This window comes from Equus asinus, chromosome 24 (genome assembly GCF_041296235.1).
Source record: "Equus asinus isolate D_3611 breed Donkey chromosome 24, EquAss-T2T_v2, whole genome shotgun sequence".
Lineage (NCBI taxonomy): Eukaryota > Metazoa > Chordata > Mammalia > Perissodactyla > Equidae > Equus > Equus asinus.
The window spans coordinates 45,982,497-46,004,315 of NC_091813.1; the positions used below are offsets into that span (position 1 = coordinate 45,982,497).

The 21,819-nt window shown below is 37.2% G+C and overlaps 1 protein-coding gene and 1 pseudogene across 7 annotated transcripts in view; one reads left to right on the top strand and one right to left on the bottom strand.

Annotated features, from left to right (window-relative positions):
* CDK19 (cyclin dependent kinase 19) overlaps nucleotides 1–21,819 on the bottom strand; it is a 162,136-nt gene that overhangs the window by 8,243 nt on the left and 132,074 nt on the right. For all 7 annotated transcript variants that reach the window (XM_014866193.3, XM_070496141.1, XM_014866195.3 and 4 more), the window contains 6 exons: nucleotides 15,926–15,983; nucleotides 10,686–10,817; nucleotides 6,179–6,322; nucleotides 5,936–6,005; nucleotides 1,229–1,301; nucleotides 734–831 (listed from right to left, as the gene is read on the bottom strand). In XM_014866193.3, the coding sequence (XP_014721679.1) occupies nucleotides 734–831; nucleotides 1,229–1,301; nucleotides 5,936–6,005; nucleotides 6,179–6,322; nucleotides 10,686–10,817; nucleotides 15,926–15,983 (575 nt within the window). The remainder of the gene's footprint in view (nucleotides 1–733; nucleotides 832–1,228; nucleotides 1,302–5,935; nucleotides 6,006–6,178; nucleotides 6,323–10,685; nucleotides 10,818–15,925; nucleotides 15,984–21,819) is intronic.
* On the top strand, nucleotides 5,198–5,290 carry LOC123280519 (U6atac minor spliceosomal RNA; annotated as a pseudogene).

Below are 21,819 nucleotides of genomic sequence, written 5' to 3' on the forward strand. Positions count from 1 at the left end.
TATATCATGAACTAAAATCTACAATATCATTGACCTTTTTAATTTAAAATTCCTCTTTTTTTCCTTATTTCCTATTCTTCATCTGTGGCTGGTGTTCCCCGGATGCCTCCCAACACAACTTAATCCAAGCAATAAGAAAAAAACAATTAGTTGTCTGAAGTTTGACACTAATTGCTACTTTCAACAAAAAAATCTTAATCGCTGTTAGCTAGCTGACATTTTTGACAGAGACGTCTCTCCACACAAACTTCATCAGCACTAAAAATAACTGAATTTGTATTTGTTTCAACGATGAAAATAATTTTTTTTTTTTCAAGAAAAGCTGGCCCTCTAATAAATCCGAGCACCATTTGTATACATGGGTGTAACAAGGCTGGGGAAAAAGAGGAGTTTGGTAGTGCAGTGGACACACAGAATTTTACATTCTGAGTTCCCTACGAGATTGGTTTAAACTGATCTGGCTGATGGATCTGTAAGAGTCCCATCTGCTCTCAGCTTTAGTTTTTATCTGTAAAACTGATTAACAGTCATTCCTAAAATACTTGTTTTCATTCACACCTCTCTACAGCTTTGCCTATTTCAAAATATAGGACCTTTCTCTTGAGTAGTTCTTCTCTGGGGTAGTGTTAATGAAGAAAGTAAAATACTTCAGTAACAAGTACTTTTCTTGCTTCCAGCCACCATCTGACATGCTCAACCTGGAGCAAGGACAAAGCAAAGGTAGGATACGCACTCTAATGTCGGCAAGGGGTCCTCCTGGAAATAGGGATCCTGCAGAGCCTGCTCTGAGGTAATTCTCTTGGTTGGATCCATAGTAAGGAGTTTCTGAAGCTGTAGGAACCCATAAGTTGAGAGCACATGAGAAGGCTGTTTGCAAGGCAATGTTTTGACTTTTGTATTAATGTCTAACAGGATTAACATCAGATGCCATTTTGTATAGCTCACTGCACTATGAGCATACCACACACACATATGTGAAACTGGCAGAAATCATTAGCATTAAATCCATTATGGAATTTAACTTATTTTCTGCTAAGTCACTAGAAAAAATTAAGACAAGAAGTCAAGGGTGATATCTCTAAAGAAAAATATTTAATTTTGCCCCAGCATCCACCAATTTCTTCATCTTCTAACGAGGAGGAATACCTGGGACAATTCCATGGGAAGTGGGATGAGGTGAGACCTGTGCTAGGGATGTGACTGCCTAGTCTGGGAGAGATGCACCTACCAAGAGGAACACTTTGCTGTCAGGCTTGACCTTGTGTTTCTCCATGTACTTTATGAGGCTACTGTTGGCATACCTGCAAGGACACAACAATTACACATCATTGGGGAGACTCACACCATGTATGTTTTTTAATGGAAAGCTCCAAGATTGGTTTTCCTATAAAGCATGTGTTTACACCACTGTTTTTTCCTGATTAAAAAGGAACATGTAACCAAATATTGGTAAATGTGTGAAGAAATAGGAATTGTTACACACTGCATGCGAGAGTTTATATTGTTACAATCACTTTGGAAAATAATTATGCATTAATCATTAGAGTTGAAAATGTAAATATCTTATGACCCAGCAATTCCTTTCCTAAGTACATACTGTAGTCTAACAGATATCCACCAGGATATATGGACAAGAATGTTTTTAGCAGCATTTTTGTAATAGAAAAAAACTGAAAACAACCCAAATGTCTATCAACTAAAGAATGGGTAATTAAATTGTTATATATTCACAGGATAGGATGTTATACAATAGTAAAAATGAATACAGAGGTTGAGTGGGGAAAAAAAGCAAATTGCAGAAGAAAATACACAGTATGATACTATTTATATAAAGATCAAAGATATATTAAACTGAGCAATAATTTATTTAAATATACATACATATGAAGTAAAACTATAATGAAAAATGTGGTATGATAAACACAAATTCAGAAAATAATGGCTACCCTTTTGGAGGGATGTGAATAGGAAGGGAGGGTACACAGAGTACTTTAGTAATCTTAGTAATGTTCTGTTTCTTAGGTTGATGAGTGACTGGATGAGTACTCACTTTACTATTCTAAAGAGACTACATATCATATTTTCACCATACATATTCTTTCCTATATGTGAAATATTTTAAATTAAAAAGGTCAAAAATAGGTAATGTATGTTCATGGCAGAAAATTTAGAGACTATAGAAAAGTGTAAAGAAGAAAATTAAAATCACTCATAATCAAGCCTTTCAGTGATAAAGAACCACTGTTGAGATTTTGATAATTTTTCTTTGGCATTTTTTCTATGCATGTATATATGATACAAACACAGAAGAATTTTTTTTTTGTTTTTATAAAATTGGGATCATACTAAATGGATTGTCCTAACATTTTTCACTTAATATTGTTTCATAAACTCTTTTCCTTGTCAAATGCTCTTTAAACTTATTATTTGTAGTGGTTGTATATCTCCTACTGTTACTGTTGTTTGTTGTTTGTTTCACAATAGTTATGAGACGCAGGTCCTTCTAGGTGAATCTGGTATACATTGTAGGGAGACAAGACTGCATAGCAGGTGAGAATCAGAGACCCCTGTGGGACCCCAACTCAGTCATTTACCAGTTGTGTGATCTTGGGCAGTTAGTTAACTTCTATGAAGGGTTTAGATTCCTCATCTGAAAAGTGAGGTTTATAATTATACCTACCTTATAGAATTGTTATAAGGATCATATTGAGACAATGTAGGTATAGGACTTAGCACCATGCGTGGCACAGAGTAAGAATCTGGTTTGCTATGTGTGGCTGCTCTGCCTGCTCTCACAGGATAAATTCTTGGAATTATTAGGCCAAAGGGTATGTATATTTCAAAGCTTTTTTTCATGTGCTCTAGAACCTTGCTACCCAAACCTGGCCCTCAGATAAGCAACATGGGCACCTAAGAGCCTGCGTTAGAAATGCAAATTCTCAGGTCCTGTCCCAGATTCTGATTCAGAATCTGCATTTTTAACAAGTCCTCCAGTTGATCTGTAGGTACATTAAAGTTCGAGAAGCATTCATTCTCACCAGTAGCATACAAGTAAGAGTGCCCATTTTATTATACTCTTGCCAATACTAGTACTTTCATTTTAAAAAGTCTTTGCCATGTGTGTAAATTAAAAATTTTTTTTTTCCTCCAATACCAGGAACATTTTTATTGGCAAGGTAGCCACTAAGTTTGGTAATGGGAGGAAACTGTTATGTAGAAACGGAGTCTGTCTGTCTTTAATCTTTACATTGATTCAACTCATTTCTTGGGTTAACTCCAGATTCTAGGTTATTTGTTTCTATCGTAATATAAAAGGTCTTGACTCTGAGAAATCCTTTTTCTCAATTCACATTACGTTTTTTCTTATCTTTCCTAGTATTAAAGGTAAGCTGAACTGTTTGTCACACAGTGTAGGAGCTGAACCATTTTCAAAGCAACTCTTTATAAACATTACGAAGCATTTTATCAGACCAAGTTTATTTGAATATTCAGTTTTTAAAGTCAACTTAATGATTTCTTTTTAATTCTCTTTTCACCTTGCCTTCTAATGAGCTAATGAGAGCTGACACTCTGGAAAGATTACAGAAACTTCCATTGTTAGTCTTTCCAATTCACTTTGAGAGAACTTTTGAGGCTCTTTTCTTTTTATCTGATATAATGAAAATAAGTTATTCTTTTACTTTTTATGTCCTTTGAAATAATATTTTCTGGAATTTTTAAATTATATTTTACTTTAGTAACTTATATGTATTGTATTCAATTGAGCTAACTGTCAATAAATCCTGTTTTGTCCTGCATATTAGGAACCTGCTTTTGTGCGGGTAGCATTGTTTGCTTAGGAAGTTTGAGTTCTTATCTCTGAACTTTCCCTATTACTTTTCTAACAGAATTTTACTTATGTTTTAAAATTTATGTCCTAAATTTTATTTCTGGTTATTGTGAACACTATCATTTTATGTAAAAATTTTCCTTTGGTCTTTAAATACTAAGTTAAATGTTAAGTACTTTCATTAATTTTCTCCATCTTTTATATTATTAGAGAATCTTTAATTATGTGAATTGCTTTCATTTAATACCCATTTGACAAGTAACTAATGAGTATGTCACTAGGCACCAGGCCCTGGGGATATATATATAAGGCTATAAAACAGACACAATCTATACTGTCTAGAGGAAAGGCAGATAAAGTACCCAGCAGCTGACTAGTACAAAGTGCTCAGTGCTGAGAGCAGCAGCACAGGATGCTATACGAGCGCAAAAGGAGCACCTGACTCAGACCCAGGAGGTCAGGGAGGCCTCATCAGGCAAGTGACGCCTAAACCAAGACCTAAAGGAAAAATAGGAGTTAATCTGATGAAATGGGCGAGAGGAAAGTACATCCCAGACTAAGAGAACAGCATGTGTAATAATCCAGAGGTCAAAGAAAGCTCAGGGTTTTTAAGATTCTTAAAGAAACTCATGATGTCTAGGCTATAGAACACAAAGTGGAGAGTGGTTTAGGAGATGAACTTGGGGATGTAGAAGCCAAAGCTTTGTAAGCCGTACTAAGGAACTGAGAGCAATGGCGAACTAAGAGCGAGGAAGAGACTGACAGGATCAAATTTGCTTTTGGCAATGACTGCAGCGTAGACAGCGAGTTGGAAGGAAGACTGGAAGCAGAAATACCACTTAGGAGGCCACTGCAGGACTCCAGGTGAGAGAGTGGTCGTCTAGACTTTAACAGTGGCAGGTAAACGGAGAGAAATACAAAGTTTCAAAGGATATTTAAAACAAAGAACTGACTAAATTTACTAATTGTGTGGACGCTGGGGGGTAAAATGGAAGAGACTGAGGTAGAAGAAGGATCAGGCATATCTTTGGCTGGAACAACTAAATGAATCACAGAGCCATTTCCTAAGATAGGAAATACAGCAGGAGGGGAGGTTTAGGAGGATAAACGATAAGTTCAGTTTTGGACATTTATTTTGAAGCATTTATGGAATACTCAAGTTGGGATTCCATAAGGCAATTAGATAAATGGGCCTGAAACTCGGAAGAGATCTGAGTAGGGTATATAAATTGGGAGTTATCAGCATAATTGATGGTAAATTGTGGCCACCAAAATCATGAAGACTGCCTGGGAAAAATGTCTAGAGAGAGAAAAGAGCCCAAGAGAAACCCTTGAGCAGTATCGATGCTATTTGTAAGAGATGGACAGGTGTTGCATGAAAGCAGAGAGCGTTAGCACTGCCCTTGACAAGCATGGAAGAGGCCCTCGAGCCTGACAATGGGCATCTGACCATGGTTTTGTTAAAAAAAGATTGAGGCAAAGGACCCTACCAAGGACTGTGTAACAGAGGGGCCAAAAATGATTAGTGCCATTCTCTGCATCTCTTTATGATTCTGCTTTCGTTCTTACACAAGCCATCCTGTCCTGAAATTTTTCTAAGTTGCCCAAAAAAGAACCTTTTCCACCTTTTCCTCTAGGCGCTCATATTTATAACAAACTCCTCTCATGCTGTCATTTCTACTCTCCTCTCATTTCTCCTCAACATACATGTCCCCACCAGTTTCTTTTACTCAGATCCCAGGCCATGTGTCCTTCCTTCTGTCATCCTTCCTGGTTGCCTGGCCCAGCATTTCAGTCACCAGTCATTACTCAGATAAAGATAAAATCACAGTTGTGGCCTTGAACTGAGCCCTTTATCACACTAAATCAGAAGAGACATTTAAACTACCTATTGACCTTTACATTCTTAAAGTTTTTAAATACTGCAGCCTAGGCCTGGCGTATATGTTAACAACATCTGGAATATCTTCTTTAAATCATAGGCATAATTAGTGTACTAAAACCTAAGTTTCTAGTTTAAATAATAATCTATAGCTTCTTTTTAAAAGGATTAATTTAAATATTTGCATTGAAGTTACTACTTATATTTAATATGGAATTACTTACGTTGTTCTTCTAAAGTCTTTTTGAAGTGTGGGGTATTCTGGCATCTTTCTAATATCTTCCCAGTCTTTATCTTACAAAAAAATATTAAATATTGTTATAGGAAATAATGCGTTACTTTTATCAAAAATCTCCTAGTTATTATAGTTTAAAAATATATATACAAAAATTCTTAAAATATGCTTTTGAAAAGGAATTATTTTGAAATATGACTCAAATATTATTTTGAAAAGGAAAATAAATTACCTGCAGGAAACCCCATGACACTAAATATCCGATCTAGTTGATCATGATGAAAGGGATTGCTTGTTTTTATATCTTCCTGACGACAGTGAAAAATAGGTTCTGAAGTCAACAATTCAGCAAATATGCAACCTATTGCCCATATATCTATGAAAGAAGAAAAACACATTTTTGCATACACTTATCATATTTCTTTGGTTATAATTTCTGGGTATAACCACAACCCACATACAAACATACTTTTCACTGAAGCAATATACAAAGTACAATAAGTGTGTTAAGAAAACACATATATGAGACATGGAATAGCTATATCATCACATAACAGATTGAAAGCCAAACAAAAAACATTTACTTACAAATTTCCTGATGAAGACAAACTTGGAAAACTCAACTGAGTAAGCAATGAATTTACTTCCGATTCAGGCAAAAGCCTTTCTAACCACTGTTAATAATGTGATCACGGAAGCATTCAATTGATAATCTAATTCAGAGCATAATACTCAAGATCTGATAGACTAAAACAATATCATCACCAAGTCTGGCAATACATTCCCTTAGAGCTATCAAATGCATAACGATAGAGCAGAATTTCTTAGTCGCGAGTCTTGACTGACAGACACTACAGATCACATAAAATGATTTGGAAAAATTCAACTTCTGTCTGAAAGACTACCAACTTCAGTTTTTTCAACAAATTGTAAGGTCTAGAAGCTGATAAACACACCAGTAGACACCAGTAGAGACAGAGGTTATCTAAACATATTCACTTAGATGCTGCCCCAACCCTCTAACACCCCAGGATCAAGTTAGGCATCTTTAAAAGTTTTATTAACTTTTCAAATCACCAGTTAAAGATAATTCTATTTGGATTTTACACATTCAAAAACTGTAATCTAGATTGGGACTATAATATTATATTCACAATGCTTTGCCAAATGTACAGGTGAATTAATTTTTGTGAGATGTATATTCACACTTGCTCACTTAAATAAATGCTGTTTAATAAGTATTTTTTAAAAAGATGATAATGCACAGACTATGATGTAGTATAGAAAAGTACAGTGTTTAGTAGTCTACCACATGTGGGAATCACATTCTGTAAACAAGATAAATATGAAGAAAATAAAATTATATCCATTAGCTAGAATTAGTGTTGGCATGCTATTACGTAAAACAAATTGCCAAGTGGAAAAAAAACCATACAGTAATGTCTCACATATCTGACTCCATTCAAGAATGGATTCCTTCCACATAAGTTAGCCTTTTGGATAATGGGAGCATATCCCTTTAATAACCATTTTTTTATTACATCATTACCTGTCATCTTAAGAGGCTATAAAATATAATTGAATCATTCTTAATGACACAGGAGGATCATCATCATCATGAACATCTGTCACTAAAGAGTGGAGTAATAACATTCTTCAGTGTCTACTTCTGAATTCTTTTCTCTGTCCCACGTCATATTGGTGGTCACTCGTGCCCCTGATACGGCTGTCTGACAATCCCGTCTCTCTTCCTGAGGGCTGCCTCTACTATGCAGTCGACTAGGACCACTACTGTATGTTGCTCGTCACACCAATTCCTGATTTGTCCTCTATTCAAAGGACAGGAGTGAGGATCTAGACTTCCTGAGAATTGCTAAGAGAAGGAACCTTAGTGTAGCAGGCAGTGTTAAATTCTAGGGTGTCCTCTCTCATATTAGCCTCTAATTTTAAATAGTCACCTGGGTCCTGTCCTATCTATACTCATTTCTCAGCTCTCTTTCCTCTATCAATGACTTGTTCTCTTCTCTCTCTCTCTCTCTCACATACACACACACCACCACTCCCCTCTCCCACTAAATGTCACTCCATAAACCTCCACTGATATCAAATCATCAAATTCTCTTTTTTCCATGCTCTGAATAGAAATAATATTCATTTCTGACACGAACCAGGTATGGAAAAGAGTAAGAATGAGTGAAGGTGTTTATTTATATGTCTGCTATGTATATACCTCAAGCTTATTCTTTTTCTGTGTCAACTTTTTCCCTAACTTCTATCCAGAGTGGATAATTGAGACTTGACTAAAATCAGAAATTAGTGATTAAGGTTTTAAGTGGTAAATCTCATTTACTGAGCAAGTAAGTTACAAGCTGGTTAAAATTCAATTTCGGTTCTCCTTATCCTGAGGAAATAAGAAATATAGTTGGTTTCCAATTCATACTCAATTACCTTTATTTCCAAAAAAATACTTCCATTTTTATTTCAACAGTATAGCAGGTAATCAGAAAATATTCATAAAACTGTGCTTCTCAAAGTGTGGGCTGTCAAAGTGTGTGGACAACGTACAACAGGATCACTGGTACATGTTAAAAATGGGCCTTACCATGGATCTGCTGAATAAAACTCTTCGAGAATGGGACAGAATTTGGTGGGGAGTCAGTTAGTTTAACAGAAGGTTTTGAATTTGCCTTTTCTTACTGGAAATCTCCCTTCTAGATATGGCATGGATCAGTGCACGGTAAGAGCCCAAAGCATGCGGATTTCTGCTGTTATCACATCCTCCACTCCCTACGCCATGCCCTGGCTTATCTCACCGTCAATCCTGTTCTAAGGTACCACCTGTTGCTTCCAGCTAACCCTCCCCCTTTCTCTGGCTTACTTTCAGTCTCTTCCTATCCTCAGGTGCCTTCTGCGATTGTCTAAGAGATTTCATTGTTCTCAATAGAGAGACTTAATAGCAGAAAAACAAACACAATTTTAAAAGTCTCGAAAATACAGCCCCTAAGTAAAAGTCAAGTAGACTCAGGCTCTGATTTTAGCTCTTCCTTCTGAGGACCACTCCATTCTTTCCATTGCTTCCCCCAGTTCTCCTTTCTTCCCCCTTCACAGGCAGCTGCCACTGCCAGTTGCTGATAGTGTGGCGGTGGCAGCCTTTGAGGTGGGGCCTGCCTGCCAGCTCAACCGCTCAGGGAAGGGTCTAAGGTCGCTCTCACGGTCCTCTGCTGTCAAACACATACTGCCTCCCTCACCGTGCTGAGGCCACTCATAGGCTTTTCCACGAATTTAACACAATCCTGCAGCAGTATTTATGAAGTATTACAATACTCCAGTACTGTGCTGGCATCTCAATCCCTGGACAGAGTAGAAACGCGGTCTGGGTGTCTGAGCTTTGCAGAGATCAGATCTCCTGATGAATGAGGATACTACTACATTTAAATTTGTGTTTTCCTTTCAATCCCTGAATAGGTTAATTGTCAGTCTAATCTTTCCAAATGTAAGAACTTCCTTCGTAGTTCTTTGGGCGCCACTAGGTTTTTCATAAGCTGAATAGAGAAGGGATTGTGTTTACTTGTCTATGTTTAGTAATATTATACTTTTAGTGCATTTGTTAATTAGAACTCAACAAAAACAGCTAAATACAGTCAAAATTGATTATTAGTCTAATGCCAGTAAATAGAAAATTCAACAAAAGGGAAATTTACAGAAATACACTTAGCAAATGTAGGTTCCTTATGGAACTAGCCCTTCACACTAGCAGTACTACTTACTCCCTCCCTAGCCTCTCTTTTCACCTCCTTTAAAGAAATCTCTAGGGGGCCAACCCTGTGGCATAGTGATTAAGTTCAGCACACGCCTCAGCAGCCCAGGTTCACAGGTTTGGATCTTGGGAGCAGACCAACACCACTTGTCAGCCATGCTATGGTGGCAACCCACATATAAAGTGGAAGCAGATTGGCACAGACATTAGCTCAGGGTAAATCTTCCTCAGCAAAAAGAAAAAAAAGAAAAGAAATCTCTAGGTTTGAGGTGGGCTCTCTCTTTCTGACTCCCTCAATTCACAGGCAGGCCCTCTGAGGACACTATAGTGACCAGGTAGCAAGATCTCTGAAGGCTCTGTTCAGAATCAGACTTTAAATCCTACACACAGTGTGTTTATAACAGGTTTTCTTACACAGTTTTTTCACTTGGTGAGATGGCAAGATGCTGAGCACAGCTAATCTGCCAGACTGTATTTCCTCCCTTAATGGAGAAACTGCCATTCTGATCACTGTAATGGCAAGAGAGAAAGATCGCTCATATTATTTCTTGCATAGGAAAGGACTGACTGACTAACTTTTCCCCAAAGAAAAGGGGCTCTCTCCAACATCACACTACTCCCATTTTCCTTTTTCTTTTTATGAAGAAAACAATTCGAAACCTCCCTCTAGTTCTTCTGATCAATAGTAGTAGGTAAGTGCAAAATAAAACCTGCATGTTATTGTTTCCATAGCAACTCAACTAGAGAGGATCAGACACCTCTATTCTCTGAAAGGAAATACTTCCTTCTTTTAAAAGAACCGTCTTCTCCTACATAGTTAAAAATCCACATCTACCACAATGTAAAATCTGGGAATACAGAAGACAACAGGACTTTTATAAAGAAATGCACATCAGTTTTTATAAAGCAGCTTTATTATTACACCATTTGGTATGTATGATAATTCAACACTGAGATAGTCAATCATTTTAGACTAACTTACCAATGGCCTTTGTATAGTGCCTTGCACCAAGCAAAAGTTCTGGAGCCCGATACCAAAAAGTCACAACTACTGGATCCAAATCTGCTAGTGGCTTTAGAGGAGAATTGAATAATCTGGCAAAACCCATGTCAGCTAAAAAAACAAAATAAATTAATATAAAACTCAGTCTGGCATGCTATTAGAACCACGCAAGGTTGATGACAGTAGCCACTAACCCACCTCATGAAGCAATCCTTCCCTCCCTTTCCCACAAGCAGTCTGTACCAGGTGCCACATCTCCCCTTCTGAGCTAGCTGCTATTATTGTGCCTATTTTCCTGAAGAAGGAATTGAGGCTTAAAGATATTCTGACTTGCCAAAAGTCAAAGAGCTGGTAAGCACAGAGTCAGAATTAGAATCCAGGTCTGACTGCAGATTCCTGGCCTTCAGAGACAGTCACAATAATATTCTTAAATATTTTTGTAATCAGAAATAGTCTAAAAGTTTCCCTGATAATTATGACTTCTGTATGACTCTGTATGCCTGTACATCTAAAAGCTGATACATCCTAGTTCAGTATGTGCTAGAGTCAGCTCTTACGGACTCACAAGAGCCGATCTGTACACATCTCTTCCCAACTCTGTTCAGTGATGTCATGTTGGTGACTTGAAATTGGCTATGGTGGGAGTATTTACATCATGGGAAACAGCAAATGCTACAGATTGGGGCTTTTTTCCCTCAGAGAGCTGGTTGTTGTACAGTTACCAGCACATCACATACATGTTTCCAAGAACATACATAGAACACATAAGAGAGGGGGCTGGCCCTGTGGCCAAGTAGTTAAAGTTCTGTGCACTCCACTTCTGTGGCCTGGATTTGCAGGCTCAGATCCCGGGTGTGGACCTACCCCACTCATCAGCCATGCTGTGGAGGCATCCCACATACAAAGTGGAGGAAGATTGGCACAGATGTTAGCTCAGGGCGAATCTTCCTCAAGCAAAAAAAAAAAGGAGGAGGATTGGCAACAGATGTTAGCTCCCTGTGAATCTTCCTCACCAAAAAAAAGAACACATAAGAGATAATTTGTTATAATTCAGCACTTAACAAAGATGTATACCAAAGCTAACAGATTTAAATATCAGAGGTGTACAAAAGTAGTAAAAACAATATTTGCTACTATCATAAGGTCCTGGAGACTAATTTTCTTAAGATTTCATACATAACAAACACCTTATATCTATAAAGCACTTTAGAGTTTACAAATGGTTTTCACATACATCATATATCACTTTATCTAATCCTCATAAAAACGTTGGTTTAATAAGCATTCTGTTCTCCACTTCTGAGATGAAGAATCTAAGGCCCAAACCAGTTAAACGACTTGCCCAAGGTCACAGGGATAGTAAGTAAAGATGCCAGTACTCAAAGAAAAACCATGTTATAATTTAGCAGCTACATTCTTAACCACTGATATGACATCCAATAAATGACACATAGGATAACTGCATGTCACAAATGCAAAAGCACAAGAATGCTAAACCTCTGTGATTTGAAATATATAATGTACACAATATATTTTGAGTGTATAAGGGGCCCCAACGTACTATAAAATGCACAAATAGTACATTAAAGTTCCAACTTTAGAGAATCATTTAATCTAAAACTAATATGCTATGATATAACATACATTACAATTTTAATTTACAGCGATTTTGTTTCTTTATAGTATGAATAATTTACAAGACTTCCTGAAAATGCTTTGGCGAACTCAGGTCTTAAAAAATAAAGCTGTCCGAGGAAGCTTATGCTGATGCTTACTCTTTCTTAACTAAATTATTGCCCTATAGCAAACAAAAATATTTGAAATCATTCTACCAATATTATATCTACTTCAAAGTACTGCCTTATAGATTTAATAGATGCTGACTGTTGTTGATGGTAAAGTAATATGATGGAATGCTGTCTCACACGTTAAAAAGCATTTTATTTTTAAATAAAGGTTAAAGCCAGTATTACTCTCCTTATTCTCTATCTCCTTAGTTTTATTTATACCACATCTATTCACTGTCAGATGAAATCAAGGCCAGAGGAAACAATAAATATCCTTAAAAACACTTCCTGTCTATTGTATGAACTTTAAAGGAGTTTTAAACCATTTTTTAAATAATTACTAATTTAGACAAAAGGTAACTAGCCTAAATGTTACTAACAGTTGTTTTCCTACAAATTAGATTATGTGTGAAATTGCTCAATTCAGTGGATAGCGGTAGTAGAATTCTGGTGTGGGGCTAATTAGGCAGGATCAAATGACAGAAAAGTAGCAAAAGCTAATGTCTACCACCAAGGAGCTGGCAGGAAGATGAGATGACAAAGTACATGGACAAATAAAAATAAAAAGGATAAGAACTGTAAGAATAAAGGAAAGCTGCTACTGGTTTCGACTGGTTTCGACTGGGTTCGAAGTCCCTTGAGGGAAGGGTCTAGGTCCCCTTCACGGTTTCATCGGGAACAGTGTTTGATAAACATTTGTAGAAGTCGACTAAACCGAAAGTGGAACTTGAGCTGGATCCTGAAGGATGAATATCGTGAATGGTGAAGAAGGCAATAAGCATTTTAGGTAAGGCCTGGGAAGCCTTTAGGTTGCCGGAAGGGAAAGGCCCAGACACAGGGAGAGCACAGTGTATTTTCCATTCGACTATGCTTTTCTTTTCAGCCAAAAAAGAACTGTATTAAAGTGTTAAGCATGGGCATCAGGGCATTACTAATTTTTTAAAAATAATGTGCTATTAAAACAAAACTTAAAAGCAACTTAATCAACTACATTAATCGTTCACTAGACTTTTATTATTGATTACTGCTTACTTTTAACCCTAGTTTTATCCCTAATCTTGGACAGAATTACAATCTTAAAACTCTTAACAGTGAGGCAACTACCTGGTCTGGCTAGAATACAGAATTTCTGTTGAGGAGTAGTAGAGAGATTTGGGAGTAGGAAGCAGAAGACATTAAGTTTGGGTGACTGGGATAAATGTGATGATGGGTGCAAACAAGGGAGAGTATAAGAAGAGGTGATGAATTTGGTCTGGAACAGTGGAGTACAGGTTGCCAGCAGGACATCCAAATAGAGATAAAATTTCAGCTAGGGTGAGAGACTAGACTGTGAGATCCAGACCTCAGAGTCATTTTCATTGAATCCAAGATTTTGAGGCCACAACTTATCAGTTTCCTAAAGAAGTAACTGTAGAGAGAGGCCATGTCCCAAGCCAGTGCCTAGGGTGTCTTCAAACGAAAGATTACTAGCAGTAAGAGGCAATAATGAATAAAATACAGAAATAACAGCAAAAGCGGTAGATAGAAAAATAGAATTATGTGATGTCATAGAGACCAAGGGAAAAGGCAGTCCCAAGGCCAGCCTGGTTGGAAGAACAAATGGCTAAGGCAGTAAAGGAAAATGGTGACTAAATACAGGCCGCTAGATTTGCTTAAGATAGAGTTTATGAGTGTCCTTTCAGAGACCAGTTTCGATAGACGGATGGAATTAGAGGCCAGATTATAAAAGATTAGGGTGATTGGAACAAATGGATAAACATCATGTGTTCCAATAGGGGCGAAAAAATAGAACAATGGTAAAGAAAACAAAATGGATATGAGATGATTTATTTTAAACTTGGCAAGAGGATGACGAATGTTTAACGGTGAAGAGGAGAAACCTGAGAGGGAAGAATGGAGAAAGTATAATGTGAGGAGCTTAAGCAGAGCAGGAAGGAATTTAGAAGCTAGGAAGGAGACTAGATAGGATTTAGGCAAGAGGAGTCGCTCTTTCTCTGAGACTGTTTCAAAGGCAGAGCTGTGCTGACTAAAAGTGGTCAGTAAGGTCACGCTGACAGCTCTGATATCACCAGGCAGCAATGTCTATATGGAAAGAGACTCTCTCTGGACTTGGAATTCAAGTCCTTCCTTTGAAAGGCTGAGCAAGCCACAACCTTTCTAAATCCAGCTTTTCAATCTGTCATATCTACTGTAGAGGGTGATTGTGTAAAATGAGTGAGGTAACATATGAAAGCATCTATCACAGTGGATAGTAAACTGCTTATTTTACGGTTTCTCACAGGGAGGCACCATCCTTCATCTCCCTTTTGCTTTCACTGGTGTCTAGCAAAAAGGTCCTCAATAAATGCCTGCAAGAAAGAGAGTGTAAGAGTGGAGAAGAACTAGCGAGGAGAGGTGGAAAGGGGATGGGCAGGGAAAGGGGAGGAGAGGGCAAGGGGAAGGAAAGCAGCTACGTGGTTCTTAATTAACATCCACAGAATTTCTGAATGACTCTGAAGCTCAGTAAACGCAGCGTCGAGGTTTAGGCAGAGAGAATTTGGTTGAGAACAGCTTCTTCAGGAACTGGGCTAGCAAATTAATCGAAGAAGTAGAAAACCAAGCAGCAGGGCAGGCTCGGCTGAAGCAGGACGGAATGGATTTGTAGGAGGTCAAGTCAGCACAATTTCGCATCACCCCAACCTAGCACAACACATTCTAATAGCAAAGAAAGCAGGTTGATGAAACAAAATTTATTTTAAAACCCTTCTAAAAAGCAATGAACATTAAATAAACGTAATTTCAATGAAAAGAAATTGAATAAAGCATTTCTTAGTTCATTTTCTCCCCAAATGTGTCATAGGTATAAATAACGCTGATCTCTTTTAGAACCTTCAGGGTTGCAAAGGAAATTTTAATATACAGTTAAGACTCCTGTCAGTGCCTTAATCTAAGACAGGCAAGTAAGAGAGTCTATAAACATACATATTCACTTGGAAAAGATGCGTTGGTACCTGTCACAGGGCACACAGTGGGTGGAAGGAAGTAATGCGTGAAGATCTGTGCGTATTAGCTGAGGGTGGGAGGGACGCATTCAGGGAAAGAACATTCAATAAAGCTGAGGAAGAAGTAAGATTCAGGGCATTATGTTTGGGGTGACTATGGAGGACAGTGACAGTGACATGAACACATGCTTGGGATAGTGTATGGGAATGAATTTTTTGTGGGCTTCCTTGTCAATTCCCAGTGATGCCTCAGTTTGTAATTATAGAACCTTATTTTGGAAATAAACCCAAGGGTTTTATAAACTATCTATCTACATTTCCCAACATCTTTTCTAAAAATACTGAGGAAGTAATTTTAAAATTAACTACTTAAATAAGAGTATTAAAAAGGGAAACCATCTTTGTAGTCGCTTCAGTTTCTTAATAAATTATTTTAGGAATAATTACCTACCTATTTTGACTCTCCCCCTCTCAGGACCTTCTCCCATTACTAGGATATTTGCTGGTTTCTAGAAATAAAAATAGAGCATTCAAATTACTGTGCTTATTCTTTTGACATGCTCTAAAATGTACAAGAGTTCTTATAATATGAAAATATCACTTCTGTAATTTCATCAAAACTATAATCGAATATTAAGCACCCTCGACACAGTTAAAGCATTTGACATACTTGAAGTTAGCACTAACTTTACATAAACATCCTTGCCATGGAAACACATCTTATTTTCAAAATTATATCATACAAATAATTACAAAGGAATCAAAACTATCATTTCTATTTGCCCCACAGAAGTAATGAATAATAATAATTTAAAAACTTGCACAAATTATAAATTGTCTGCTTGTTTCCCACAACAGAGTCTTTGTGGTTGAAAATTTTCATAGAAAACCTCAAACCACAACATAATTACCTTCATTTAAATGAATCAAATGGAATATTCCTTGCTAAATATTTCTAAACTACTGTAAGAAAACACGATAAACATTCAACAGACTCCATTAAAATTCATATGCCTTTTCAGCTATAGTTCATGCAAAAGTGAGAAATTCTAAATATAATTTCAAGATGTAGGAAAATAAAAATCAAGGTTAATACTGAGCTATATAAAGAAAAGAGTAGGCTGAAAATGTAACCACCAGCTTTTTTTTTTTTAAAGATTTTATTTTTCCTTTTTCTCTCAAAGCCACCCAGTACATAGTTGTGTATTTTCAGGTGTGGGTCCTTCTAGTTGGGGCACGTGGGACGCCACCTCAGCGTGGCTTAATGAGCGGTGCCATGTCCGCACCAGGATTCGAACTGGCAAAACCCTGGGCCGCCGAAGCAGAGTGCAAGAACTTGACCACTCCACCACCGGGCGGGCCCCAAACCACCATCTTTTAAGTCATCCTCATTTGTAGGCATTTGGAAACAGAAGAAGTGTGGAGCCAGGCTTTTGGGCAAGTAAGTCACCTCTGGAAACTCTTTGGAGAGAAAATTTATAATTCATTTATCCAATCAATGAATATATTTTTAGAGTCTTTTAGGGACAAAGAACCATGCTAACCATGCTAAGAATTAAGAGGAATGACAAAAGCACAGTAAACCAAGTTCCTAACTTCCAGGTGCTCACTAAATAAGTAGAAAGAAAAATCAGAAGCTTAGTATAATATTAGAAGCTAGTGCTATGTATGAGTTATGGAGAGGATTGAGGTCTTGGGTTAGAGGTTAAACTAGATTACTTTTAAGATTCACTTCCAGGGGCTGGCCCCGTGGCCAAGTGGTTGAGTTCACTACTCTGCATCTCTGGCCCGGGGTTTCACCGGTTCGGATCCTGGGCATGGACCTGGCACTGCTCATTGAGCCATGCTGGGGTGCGTCCTACATGCCACAACTAGAAGGACCCACAACTAAAATATACAACTAACTATGTACTGCGGGGCTTTGGGAGAAGAAAGAAAAAAGAAAGAAAGAAGAAAAGGATTCCCTTCCAATTTAGTGACTCTTTTTTAAGTTTCAATGAAAACAATAAGCACTAAAAAAATAGTTCAAAGGAGGAAGTGATTAACTAGGGTTTCCATTGTTAAGGGAAATGTTCATTGGAGGTGGGGGCAGGGGCGGTATCCATTATCCCAATCCTGAAAAATGGACAGGAACTAGCATGGCAGAGTAGAAAGGCAAGCACACTGCAGGAGGTGGAAAAGGCTACGAAAGAGGTAAGCTTAGGAGACAATAAGGAGTCTGACTTGACAGAAACCAGAGGACTCATGTTGGGGGTAGTAGAATGAATGCAGACTCTGGACAGTCTGAGATGCCAGGTGAAGTCATCTGACCTTTATACTCCAGGTAGTGAGATTACAGGAGAGGGGGAAGTGATAAGGGCTTTGTCCAAGGTCTTCTCAGCTGAAACGGAGAGACAGGCATGGAGTTGAATAATGTTTTAAAGGAGAAATTAACAGCACTTTGTGACTAGTTGAAGTCAGAAGATTAAGACAAAGGGTGATAAAGATTTCATCTAAGTTTTGAGTTTCTGTGACTGGAAGAATGATGGTGCCTTTTATATGGAAAAGTTATGAGAGGTACTGGTTTGGGAGGCAGAACCACAAAGAGGAGATGACATAGTGAGTTTGAGTAATGTGAGATGCCTAAATCATACTGGCCAGGGGAATAGCAATAGGAAAATTTGGATTTGGAAGTTATTATCACTGGAGTGTGATAATTGAAGACAGGAGACAAGATTAGTTTACCATCAGAAAGAGAAAAATAGCATCGGACAAAAACCAAACCTTCAAAATTCAAGTTTGACAACTATTTATCAAAGATCCATTATGTATAAAACATTATACTGCAGACTTCTAGGAAACAAAGAGAAATAAGACACGAAGCCCTTGACTTAAGGAACTTAAAATCTAGGAGGGAAAGACAGACAGCTTTTTAGAATAGAAGGCAGATTACAAAAAGTACCAAAACAGCAAAATAAAATGCCAGAAGTAAATGATTCTTCTTGGAAAGTATAAGGATAGTCTTTAGGAAGGAGATGACTTTGGATGAATTTAAGGATGACTATGATTTTGATAAGCATAAACAAAAGAATGACTTTTCAGGGTCAGAAAACCCTATAAATAAGGGCATTGTCATGTTAAAACACAGACATGGCATAATGGGAGAGCCTGTAAGTATTTTGATATGACTAGAGCATAGAACGCTCAGTGCAGAAATAAGACTGGAAACTATGTTGGAAATAAAATGCCACATTTAAGAAACTAGAATTGATTCTACAGGCTAAGCCGAGACAAGATAGTGAGATAATCAGATGTATAGTTAGGGAAAAAAAAACTCTGGTAGCAATGTGAAGGAAGAATTGGAAAGGATGGATGGACCAAAAGGTAGAGACAGAGAGACCAGTTGGAAGTGGGCTACAATAGTCTAGAGAAAAGTAAAGGCACTCTAACTCACGACAGTGGTCATGGAGGGACATATAAGAGTATTTCAAGGTAAAAGCTCAAGACTTGGCATCACTCTTTTACACTACCCTCTCCACCCTCCATAGTCATTGAGTGAGCACATATTAAGTATTAGGTAGTGATTTACATGCTAGAGATACAGCAGTAAACAAAACCATGAAAAATCCTTGCCCTCATGGAGCTTACATTTTAGTGGAAAGAGAAAGGCAATAAATAAACAAATATACAGTACGTCAGATATTGATGAGTACTGTGGAAAAAAATAAAATAAGAAGAATATAAGAGATTTCCACATCTGGTATTATGGCTGACTAGGTGCTCTGAGGGACCCTGCCATTACAGAATAACAGCCGCATTCCTTGAAGGGTCCCTCATCTCACAAGAGATTGGGGATATCTACAACAACCTCCAGCCCCACCCCAAATAACCTATCCTTGTGACTGGAGAATGAAGGAAAGGCAGGATGAGCCTGAGGGCAGATGCCAGTAACACACTTCAGTGGGAACATTGAACCTTGGGCCACCAGCCAGGTAAAGAAGCTGAGCCTGCTACCCTACAATGAGCCAAGACTCTCAAAGGGACTACAGTAAACCTAGAGCTACCAGTAGAAGCAAAAGGAAACCTTCTCTGGAGGAAAAACTTCCTAACTTATGTCTAAGGACTAAATATATTTTCCTGCTAAAAGCATATTATTTCCATATGAGATTAAAAACAAAATCCACTCATACACTCTTTACAAGAGATCCACCTAAATAGAAGGACCATAAAAGTTGAAAGGCTATTAAAAGATATATCAGGGGGCCAGCCCCATGGCCAAGTGGTTAAGTTCACATGCTCCACTTTGGTGGCCCAGGGTTTCGCTGGTTCGGATCCTGGGCATAGACCTAGCACTGCTCATCAGGCATGCTGAGGTGGCATCTCACACAGCAGAGCCAGAAGAACCTACAAGTAGAATATACAACTAGGTACTGGGGGGATTCAGGGAGAAGAAGGAGAAAAAAAAAAAAGGATTGGCAACAGATGTTAGCTCAGGTGCCTATCTTTAAAAAAAAGAATAGATGGATGGATAAATTACAAAATAAAAAAGATATATCAGGCAAACTGCTAAAAGAAAGCTGGATCAACTATAGTAATGTCAGACAAAATAGCTTTTAGGACAAAAGCATTATTGAGAGTAGAGATGGTCACTTTATAACAATGCAAGGTTCAACTCACCAGAAAGAGGCAACACTCCTAAACTTGTTACATGCTTGAAACACATATAGAGCAAAAAAATTGATATAACTTCAGAGAGAGAAAAGACCAATGATAATACACTTTTCTCAATTAGTGATATGTCAAGCAGACAAAAGATTAGTAAGATAAAGACTACCAAAGACACAATGAACAAAATTGACCTAGTGGACATATATACAACTTTTTATCCAAAAATTAGAGAATGCACATTTTTCTCAAGCACACATGGAACATTTATAAATATTGATTCTGTACTAGCAGGTCTCTAGAAATTTCAAGGAATTATTATCAAACAGACTATATTCTCTGACCACAATGCAATTAAGTTAAAAGTCAACTACAAAAGTATAAATTGAAAACAAAATACTTCCAAATCACTCAGAGGTAAAAGGAGAAACTATGAAGAAATTGAAAATACTCAGAAATGAAATTAGGAAAGTACTATCTATCAAGACCTGCAGGATGCAGCTAACGCAGTACTTATAAGGGAAATTTATAGCCTTAAATATTTATGTTAGGAAGGAAGAAAGGCTGAAAATAATCATATGCCCAAGTTAAGAAGTTGAAAAAAAAAAAGCTCAACAGAATAAACCAAAAGAAAGTAGAAGCAAAAAGATAAAGGTGAGAGCAGAATCTATGAAGGTTAGAAAGATTTAAAAACCCTATGAAGAACTTTATATCTATTAATTTTAAAATGTATGCAAAACAAAGTCAAGAAAACGTAATCTACAAATTGACTCAAAATGAATTAGAAAACCTGAAAAAACCAAGAAGTGCTAATAAATTGAAACTGTAGCTAAAAATCTTCCTACTGAGAAAACACCAAAGCCTAGATGATCATAGAGGCAAATTCTCCAAATCTTCAATAACAGGTTGTTTCAATCTTTCTTTTTCAGAGACTAGAAAAAGAAAGAATGCTCCCAACACGTTCTAGAAGGCCAGAATAACCTTGACAGCAAAACCAGACAAAATATGAGAAAGAAAAATTTCAAGCCAATCTCATTCATGAGGATAGATGAGAATATACTAAAGAAAACATTATTAAGCCAAATCCAGAAACAAAAATGCCACGGTGGCTTAACATAAGAAAATCTATATGAATCCATCACCTTATTAACAGATTAAAGAAGATGATATAATCATCTTGATAAAGGCTGAAAAAGCAGTTGATAAAATTTAATACTCATTCATGATAAAAAAACTCTCAGCAAAATAGACTAGAAAAAACTTCCTTAACCTGACAATGTGTATGTATCAAAAACTAAGAAGGAAACATTGGAAGCATTTCCTTTAAAATCAGGAACAATGCAAAGATACCCACTATTACAACTTCCAAATCAACTTCTCAACTATAAGCTCAGTGCTATAAAACAATAATTAAAGCCATATGGATTAGAAAGGCAGACACAAAACTACTGTTATTTGTAGATGATATAATTATCTACATAGAAAACCCAAACTACTTACAGACAAATTATTAGCAATAGTAAAAGATAGTTTAGTTGGATGTCCGGCTAATTGAACAATATGAAAAAGTGTCTATATACCAAGAAAAAAAAAACCGACAACAACTAGGAAATATAATTTTTCAAAGGCAACATTTCTATAGCAACAAAAAAACTATAAGGTGCCTAGGAATAAACATATATCAAAGGATATACAAGAAAA